The following is a 9,931-nucleotide window of genomic DNA, read 5'->3' as shown; positions in this document are numbered from 1 at the left end:
TTCCGATGTAAAATTCTATTATCAATTTCCTACAATTCTATTCTGATTGATAATGAACCTTAATTGACAAGTATTTTACCCCCTATGCTTGATCAAGCGTAGTTTTCACAAAATCGCACTAATTATATGGTACACACTATATATTTAATAAATTTAATTCAAGTACTAGAATTTTACTAGTACACACTATATATTTAATAAATTTAATTTAAGTACTAGAATTCCACTTCATTTATAGAATTATCGTTTATGGATGAAAAATAATATATTTTAGGATCTGTTTCAAAATCTGTAAATATGTATTATAAATTTATCTGAAATTTCACTTGTAATGTGCAATGATATTTTCATGAAATAAAAATATACAATCTGAGGTATTGAGTTTTGAAATTTTCTCTATGGGACAGTTTATGAACGGAATGATAACAATATCTGATGTTTTCTGAATGAATGTGAGAACAAGTCCTTTAACTTTCCACTTCAAAAGGTATAATTGACCAAAACAATACGTATTCCCCTTTCTTGCAAATGGCTTCCTGTGACGTCAACATCAAAAGAAATTCTTTCTACATACCAGACGTCCTGTATATTCGACGAAATTACCAATTCGAGAATCCCAACCAATTCACAATGTTGAAAATCCTTCCAAGATACTTTTCCTTTCTTCAGATGGGGAAATAGGTACGAGAATTTTGTTTATGAAGTTCGTTTCAGAATCGAACGAGCCAGAATCCGTAGAAATGTGTTCAGTCCGAAACAGGAATAAAAGGAATACTCATGAAATAAAAAAAGGCCCTAAAATACAAATTGAAAACAAAACTATTAGGGTCTAGTTTCAAGTGAAAGAAAAATCAAACTCACTCAAGTTGTTGGGTGGCCTTTCAAAGTGAATGCTCTTCGTAGCCGAAGTACGTTTTTAATCCCCAAAAAGGGTAATATTGCTATTCCAACAATCAAATCAGCAATAGTTGAATTATAGACGGTTATCTTTATCCCAAAATTTGGATTTTCACAAGAAACAGCAAATAACCTCTATATACGCACAAGCTATTCAGAGTTTCAAAATCGAATTGAAAAATGCCAAGAGTGAACATTCGGGAATAATCTTCAACATATGGTACCTTTACGATAAGGAATGAAATGCGGAAAATCAAAACACGATATTTAGGCAACACATTAAACACAATTAGACAATTTGATGCTGCAGATACTCTGGGGCAATTTTCACACGTTACACCCTTAAGAGTGACTTTTAGGCAGTGGAAGCGTCTTTGGTGAAGTTCTGAATGATTGTCAGTTGCTCATTCAGTAGCAATTTGTTTCATAAAGACATTTCTTGCACAACCATGATCTTGAATAGATGCATGTAGAGGTCAGTATCCAAAATAAGCTCCACATTCTGATCTGACTTTACCCTTAAGAGTGACTTTTAGGCAGTGGAAGCGTCTTTGGTGAAGTTCTGAATGATTGTCAGTTGCTCATTCAGTAGCAATTTGTTTCATAAAGACATTTCTTGCACAACCATGATCTTGAATAGATGCATGTAGAGGTCAGTATCCAAAATAAGCTCCACATTCTGATCTGACTTTACCCTTAAGAGTGACTTTTAGGCAGTGGAAGCGTCTTTGGTGAAGTTCTGAATGATTGTCAGTTGCTCATTCAGTAGCAATTTGTTTCATAAAGACATTTCTTGCACAACCATGATCTTGAATAGATGCATGTAGAGGTCAGTATCCAAAATAAGCTCCACATTCTGATCTGACTTTACCCTTAAGAGTGACTTTTAGGCAGTGGAAGCGTCTTTGGTGAAGTTCTGAATGATTGTCAGTTGCTCAGTCAGTAGCAATTTGTTTCATAAGGACATTTCTTGCAGAAGCCTGATCTTGAATGGATGCATCTTGAGGTCAGTATGCTAAATAAGCTCCACATTCTAACTGTTAGGCTGCAATCAAAGCATTGAGCTCACATATCGTCGATTCTAAGATGATGTTAGAGGGCCGAAGAACTCTCAACGAAATAGGCAAGAAGGTATGTTTAATCTTGGTTCTCAGGAATCAAAGGAAATAAAGAGGTCAACAGATTTGCTAAAAAATGGAGCACAATCTCCTTTCATTGGCCAAGAAGTTTTCTGTGGTATAGGTAAATGTACCTACAAAATTGAGTTTCAGGCGAAGAAAAAAACCGAAAGAGAAATATTCTGGACGAATCTTCCTAGGTTGGATCATTCCAAAAAGTTTCTTGAGGACTTTGATACTACGAGATCTAAAAAGTATCTGGATATTAGCAAAGTTATGCTTCATTGCTTACTGGATTCCTTAGAGGCTATTGGCGCCTTAGGAAACAACTTATGAGAAGATACTCTAGATCACCTGGTGACGGAATGCCTCACCATATAGCCAAAGCAAAAAATGCTTTGGACAAGAGACTTGTAGAACGACTAACGGCAAGAAGAGCTCTGATGGGCAGCACAATATACCATATGATCGCGGTGCATTAAATCTACAATCTATAATCGAAAGACACCCTCACCCTAGCAATGTTTTTGAAGGTGCTGATGGTGAAAGATATGCCCTCTCCAGATCTACTTATTGCAGAACCTGTGGTTCAAGTTTGCGCACCCGAAACAAAATTGTTTTCTACTCAAGAATACTCACAGACATCTCCCAACTATATTTCTTCCAAAAAAAGCCGAATGTCAACAAACAAGAATAAATATCTGAGAAATAGTCACATCATTTATTGTCATTATCTTTAAACTTGCCGACATAACAATCTCGCTATTCTCGCCAGACTTGGTCAACTTGAAAGGCTGACTCCTGATCTTCAGATGCCTATGTTTCAGCAACGTATTGATGCTAAACTCGAAATAACCGATCTGCTTGTTGGCACTTCCATCCATCACCTTCAACTTCAAGTAACTGTTGTTAGGATCCACCACCAGGAAGCAAAAACCCTCGTCCCATCTAGGATTGGCAGTTTTTACACACTCCTGCGTCTTTTTAGTGACAGTTCCTACTGTCAACTCCACCAAAGGATTAGGAAATCCGTTCTTCATCGGCAGTTCTGTGGCAGAATCTATAAAAACTACTAGAACCGCTGAATTGAATGGTTCTCCTGGAAACGTATGATTATCTTCCAAGGTGTTTTGCAGATCCTGCAAAGACCTGCACAGGTTGAACCACATGAACTCCACGTGTATAGATCCATGAGACACTTCTTCCAAGATCAACCAAGTGTCGACATACTTCGCATCCTTCACCGAGGAGATTTCATAAGAGCAGTGTCCCAGAGAATCATGCTTTGCGTAGTCTTCGTCCCATACGTGGAAAGTTACCTTCTGACCCTGAAGCTCAGTTATTATAAACTCACAATGGAAGTTCCATACAGGATTCAACGAGTAGTTTATAGTTTGTGTTTTGTGTTCGTCAGATCCAACTTTGATGATGACGAAAGGATCAGAGAGTCCGTTGATATCCTGAGATATCAACTTTTTACCGGCAACGACAAACACCCTAAGGACTCCTTTAGGATTGGGGGTTCTTAGATAGGAGATAACTTCAGGGTTGTCTGATAAATCGATGACGCACATGTTTGGTAAGACGTACATTGAGTTCACGACTGATTCTATGACTTGTCTGAATTTATTCCTCAATCCTGGCACTTCCAGGAGGCCTGTAACTCCAGTCATAACAAAATCAATGTCAGGGTCGTCTATGAAGAAGTATTTTATGCCACCTACAATGGGAAGTGTGGGTATCAATGGTTTCAGAATCATCCTTAGGGTACCTTCGATCTGGAAGTCTTTGATGCCAGCAGTTACTCCAACCAGACCAAAGGTGACCTCGCAGTCTCCTCCATAGAAGAGGTAAAGGTCCAAGATGATTTCATTGCGACCAGTTCTATCGTACACTTTAACTCCTGTTATTTTTGGTGGAATAAAACCTAGTTCTATCTTCTGGAAGTGGAAACCCTTCAGCATGTAGTAGTCCATGGTGGTTTTTAACTCAGGCTCCAAGGTTTCCAGCATGTAGGATCTGGCGTAGTTGTTCACGGTAGGCCACATCTGTCTTAACATGCTATTGACCCATTCTACCCTTTCCACGTCAGGGAAGAACACCCAGGCTGGAAGTTCTTTGAAATGGGATCGAATGAGGTCTTTTTCATCAGCCATACCTCTCATTTTGGCACGATTGCGTTTTCTAGCGTACCTAGCGGCAAAAATGTCAACTATTGTGTCTGCTAAGACTGGGAGAGCTACCCATATGATTGACCATTGCTTGTAGCCGATGTAGTAGAAGCAGCAGGCAACTGTGGACTTCCAGATCAAACTGAAGATGACTCTGAGGTAACTTTGAAAGGCAGATGGGGGTGGACATGGGGCACTTGCAACTTGGAACTCTGGATCACTGTGAACACTCATCTGATTTGTCTGATTTGGATAGGGAAAACATCTTCCATTTTGAGTGACAGGTAGAAGATCTGTGGTTGGAAGTCACAGATGAAACTTATGGGGTACAGATAATATTCTAGTCTTGGCACAGATGAAGAATGAAGTTTTAACTTCTGCCATAGAGTAATTAACATAGATAGAGGGAGTATACGCAATTTTTACATGTCCCCAACATGGTTAGATTACGTTGTCGGATTGTGATATATTTTCAAATCCACAATTTTACTATATCGTTATGAATGTATATTATATTGAATGAAATATATTTATTTTAGTGATTCCCGATTAAATATGCAAATTTGAATATTTGGAATCCGATATTTTTTCCTAATTGTCGAATTTATAATACGCAGAATATTCATTATTTTTTGTGTATACCTGCTGAAATCCAAGGATGGACAACTTTTTCTCTCCAAGTGTCATCGGTTGTTTCACGTCATTTGGCGCGCTTGAAGTTTGTTTTCTGAATTTCTTATATGTTGAAGTATTTATTCCAATATTTTTTGAGTTAATATGAAACGTTGATTCAAAATAGACAGAAGAAGTGCATTCTCTGTAGAGAAACTCGCGAATTGAGTGAAATTTCGTGTCACTGATATGTTTCCATGTCCTCGCGCTTCATGTCAAATTTGATAGTTCATGTTGGGGACAAAATTTGCTAAGTGAAAATGACATATGCTTCCTCTATCTATGTTTATTACCCTGAGACTTTCGCTTATAGTTATAATTCAATATGGAAAATATTTGTGTAGCTTTCTAAGAGGTCATTATTCGCTCTATCCCTTCTACTCCCTTGTAATTGTCATGATTTAGAAAATGTATAGAATCCAAAAATCAAAATGAAATATCTGTCCGTCCAAGGTTCACAAATTTTATCAATAATTTCAAGAACTATTAACATGAAATTGAGTTACATCAGTCAACTAATGACACATTTCACGATATAATTCAATTTCATGATTGTTCATTCTAGAGTTTCTGAGAAATGATTAAATTCCATATTTGATTTCGTTTATCATTTAATCAATTATGACTCAAATGAATTTTACAATCCAATTCTAGGATATATTAGGAAGAGATAAATTATACTGTAGATTTAGCGAAGTCTTTCATTTGATTCTTGGACTAGGTATACAAAATCCAAAAAAATTTAATTATGAAAAGGGTTTGAGAGATCTTTTGCTTGAACGATTCTAGAGTTTTATGATTGAAAATGTGCAGATTTCTGACTTCGAATTAGAGTTAGAGTCGATTTTCATACAACTGGAATTAAATTATGGCTGAAGACTCAACCATCTAGAATCCATTGAAAATTGTAAGCTATAGAGAACAAAACCCTAAAGAAGAATAGAATCACTATTCGAAAGCTTTGTTAAATGACAAAAAAAGAGATCTAGTTTTCTTTTTCCGTCCTGTGCAGTCTATTTTCCCTTAAAAAACAAAACCCTAATATAAAGAAAGACTGTTAAAAAACCAAGATTGAGAACAAAAATATGTAGTTTCAAAATTATGAATGGACAAACAGAACTGTGGTATTACAAGATATTCAATGTGTTCAAATAATACCTGAAATCCTAGAAGTTTGTATAAAGGTCGAAAATGTTTTCTGCTTCCTCTTTCTTTAGCAACTTTTATAGCTCTTCTTAGTCCTTCTCATCACTTTTTTTGTACCTGCATTCATGTAAATACTTACTTTGTACCTTTTGTAGATCGTTCAGTGTCTGAAGAACAATGTAATCTCATATTTTTATATTCTGTTTCATTGGTAGTAAAACACATAAAAAGTATTAAATTTGTTTTAATTACTCAGATTTAATAAGGCAACAGAATCCACTAAATAAATACATAATTCTAACGTCATTCTCACACAAAGCTAATGGAACATTAGTCCTCGCTGACAGCAAATATAATAACCAGTTTCGAACTGATTGTGGCATCAATGAAAGTCATCGACTAACATTAGCATCACACAAAAGAACCACTCGAAAGCTATTTATCCATATCTTCGACAGTTTTTTCGCATTCTCGCTGAGCCATTCAATACGATAAGGTTGGAATGAGGGTGGCACACATGAATGAACTCCCGCTTCATATTTTAAGTTTATGATGGCTTCATTTGCCCGAAATCGCCTATAATAATGAACCCTAGTACCATTATTGGCGTCGTTTGAGGTTCTGAAACTGCGCATAAATAATGTTAAGATGGCAGAAGAATAGTACTACTATTTGGCCGCAAACTGTCATCATTGAATCAAATATTGCAAGGTAGGTACACACACCTTTGTGAGTTTCACTGTGACCATTCACTTTCGGTCACAATGGACGGTTGAAGTGTATAAGCTTTGTGTGTAGTGTAGCTGGGTGAATGGGTGAAATGGACCTCTTCAAGGAATTTTGTGTACGGTTCATTGTGAGGTCCATTCATCTAGTCTGAAGATGCTTTGTGCTGGGTTTTGAAAAGGACGTGTTTGGCGATCTTCATTCGGTTCTTGACACGGTAATGAATCATAGTAATATGCTTTGTTAAAGGTGTTTGGAAAGTGTGGAAAAATTGGATGGTTGTATAGATTTCTGGTTAGTAATGAGATAGATTTGGTTTCGTTGGAAATCATGGGAAAATTACTAGATATTTTGTTAATTTCTGTACTGCTTAGAACGCAAGAAAGCTACTGAGGTCAAGTAATGTAATAAGTAAGGTCCAATCTCACCAATAGCCCAAAAAACAAACCAAAAAGAGACACGTTGAGGATGAAAAGGCATTTCAATAATCATTCTTGGATTTTCCGAGCCCCAAATGCGATAATTCTGCTTATTAACGTAGCTTTCGAGGTGAAAATGGGCCACAACACTGAAGATGATTTTTCGATGGAAATCCGGATCATTTTGATGCAATTCAAGGACACAATTAGCGTAGATATGACGTTGCTGGTAATCGAGCGGATTTAGTTCTTGTATTAACTGAACTCTAATAGCAATAATAAGTCTAAGTCTTTATACAATATACGTAGTAATGTCATTTGAGGAATGCTCAATTCCCAAGATCGACGAGGAATCAACAAATCTAGGTTTTCGTCAACACTACGAGCTACAGCTGCAATATACTCAGTTGTTCTTGAGCGACGCAAATGTTTTCGATTCTTCATATTACTAACGTGTCTCAAAAGCTCAAATTTTTTTACCATTTCCACTATTGGTGGCCGAGAAGGTGCTTCACGTCGACCCAGAAGTGCTTTAGTTTTGCCAACTGTAACTGTGACACCATTTTTGTAGTGAATTTGAACAATTTGAATGTGTTTTTGAAGCTTGTAAAGGGTGTTTTTTAGAGCTATAGAAATTTAAATTGCAATAAAACAACTATGGATTATTCGATTGACATGAATTTCATTTATCCGCAAGATAACCTTGTGGCATTACATTTTAAATATGATTTCTGGCATATGACCGCCACGGCTGGCTCGGATGTAGTCCAATTTGGACGTCCAGTTTTCGATGACTTTTTCCAACATTTGTGACCGTATATCGGCAATAACACGGCGAATGTTGTCTTCCAAATGGTCAAAGGTTTGTGGCTTATCCGCATAGACCAATGACTTTACATAGCCCCACAGAAAGTAATCTAGCGGTGTTAAATAACAAGATCTTGGAGGCCAATTCACAGGTCCAAAACGTGAAATTAGGCGGTCACCAAACGTGTCTTTCAATAAATAGATTGTGGCACGAGCTGTGTGACATGTTGCGCCGTCTTGTTGGAACCACAGCTCCTGGACATCATGTTTGTTCAATTCAGGAATGGAAAAGTTAGTAATCATGGCTCTATACCGATCACCATTGACTGTAACGTTCTGGCCATCATCGTTTTTGAAGAAGTACGGACCAATGATTCCACCAGCCCATAAAGCGCACCAAACAGTCAGTTTTTCTGGATGTAACGGTGTTTCGACATACACTTGAGGTTTAGCTTCACTTCAAATGCAGCAGTTTTGTTTGTTGACTTAGCCATTCAACCAGAAGTGGGCTTCATCGCTAAACAAAATAAAATGGACGTAGTGCGCGATACGTATTCCGCACAGAACCATTATTTTCGAAATAAAATTGCACTATTTGCAAGCGTTGTTCAGGCGTGAGTCTATTCATGATGAATTGCCAAACCAAATTGAGAATAAATCACTTGACAGCTGTCAAATCGGTGGCCATCTTGAACAGTAATGCCAACTTAAAGTTATATATCTTGAAAAAAACACCCGTTATAACCATTTTTTACAATAAAGCTTCGAATTTCGAAAAAATAACGGCAGAAGCGAAGTTATACGCCTATGTATTACCAATTTCGACATAGTTCTAGATAATAGTTATTCATTTTCATTACAGTAGATAGCTCGGTCTCACATTACATCCAATAAAATCATCGTTATGAATTTCAACCCTTAACAAGTTCATCCACCAAAAAGACACCCCATCGTCCCACGAAAGGGGTTGAAAAAAATCGTATCGTTCAAGGGACCGGAGATAAAGCGTTGGGGTTGTAGAATACCGTGTAAAACACAGCAAATAAACGGGCTAGGGGGTGGAAATGACATCCCTTATCGCTCCAACGCGCCGCTGCAAATCTATTTCAAAATAGTTTGCGTAATTTCCGCCCTTCGCTCACTTGTTATAACCGGACAATATGAACGGGTGCAGACATCTATTTTCTGAGATGGCCAACCCTTTCGATGCGACACTAGCAACCCCCCATATACGGTTAATTTAACTATTATCGTAGCGAGGCTCATAAACGACCCTAGGCCAAGCTTGTTCTCTTAATTGAATGCGTTTTTAAGGGGTATTTAACGTTTCGCTTTGTTATTGATTTTGGATGTGTCGGTCAGATTTTTTTTTACATACTTCTAGTAGATTTTAATATTTTTTGATTAGTAAGAGAAAATTACCCCTGTTTCCAGAAGGATTTTCCAATTCCAATAAGGGGTTTCATTCTAAATAGCCCACTCTCTGATAATATATAATATTTCTATGGCGTTCTGTTTACAAATTTCAAAGCTTGTTGCATGAAATCTACGATCTATTTATTCCGACTACCACTCAGCCAACTATTTCTAAACGTCGGAAGCAAAGTTGTACACCTAATAGTACTTTAGAACAAAGAATGGACAGGGGATGAAATTCAATATTGACAACATCAGATCAGCATTAAAAAGAACCAAATGAAATCTCGATTGGAAACACTTAACCTCATCTAAAACCCCTCATAAAGATGTCCCACCTGTCCGCGAACGTGTAGAGCAGGCTTCACGCTGGCTGTACCCCTTGGACGCCGATACCAAGGCACATTTGATCTTAATGCAACCGTTTAAGGTCGGTCCCTTTGCGGCAAACGGATGTGGCCAGCGTTGAATTTCACGGCCTTACATAAAATCCACATCGGCCATAATCTGAATCCAAGGGAGTACTTCATTTAACGGTCGGCCGGTACCGGGGTACCGC

General features: G+C 37.5%; 1 protein-coding gene and 1 long non-coding RNA gene across 2 annotated transcripts; both read right to left on the bottom strand.

Annotated features, from left to right (window-relative positions):
* Nucleotides 1-1,224, bottom strand: LOC123680094. The gene is made up of 2 exons (XR_006747483.1): nt 862-1,224; nt 1-795 (listed from the first exon to the last, which is right to left on the bottom strand). It is a non-coding gene; the product is annotated as an uncharacterized LOC123680094 (long non-coding RNA).
* Nucleotides 1,225-2,659: 1,435 nt separating this feature from the next.
* Nucleotides 2,660-4,490, bottom strand: LOC123680085 (extended synaptotagmin-1-like). Its single transcript, XM_045617765.1, has 2 exons — nt 3,787-4,490; nt 2,660-3,735 (listed from the first exon to the last, which is right to left on the bottom strand). The coding sequence occupies exons 1-2, from the start codon at nt 4,418-4,420 to the stop codon at nt 2,696-2,698; spliced, it is 1,674 nt and encodes a 557-aa protein (XP_045473721.1). The 5' UTR covers nt 4,421-4,490; the 3' UTR covers nt 2,660-2,695.
* Nucleotides 4,491-9,931: the final 5,441 nt, after the last annotated feature.

This window comes from Harmonia axyridis, chromosome 5 (assembly GCF_914767665.1).
Source record: "Harmonia axyridis chromosome 5, icHarAxyr1.1, whole genome shotgun sequence".
Taxonomy (NCBI): domain Eukaryota; kingdom Metazoa; phylum Arthropoda; class Insecta; order Coleoptera; family Coccinellidae; genus Harmonia; species Harmonia axyridis.
Note: the sequence above shows the minus strand (reverse complement) of the source record. Positions and strands in the feature narration are given on the sequence as shown.

Bases quoted from the DNA above. Each gene is read 5' to 3' on its own strand.
- LOC123680085 (XM_045617765.1), bottom strand. From the start codon at position 4,420: ATGAGTGTTCACAGTGATCCAGAGTTCCAAGTTGCAAGTGCCCCATGT. The intron at 3,736-3,786 runs GTACCCTAAGGA...TTCCCATTGTAG, and splicing joins CAAAGACTTCCAGATCGAAG to GTGGCATAAAATACTTCTTC.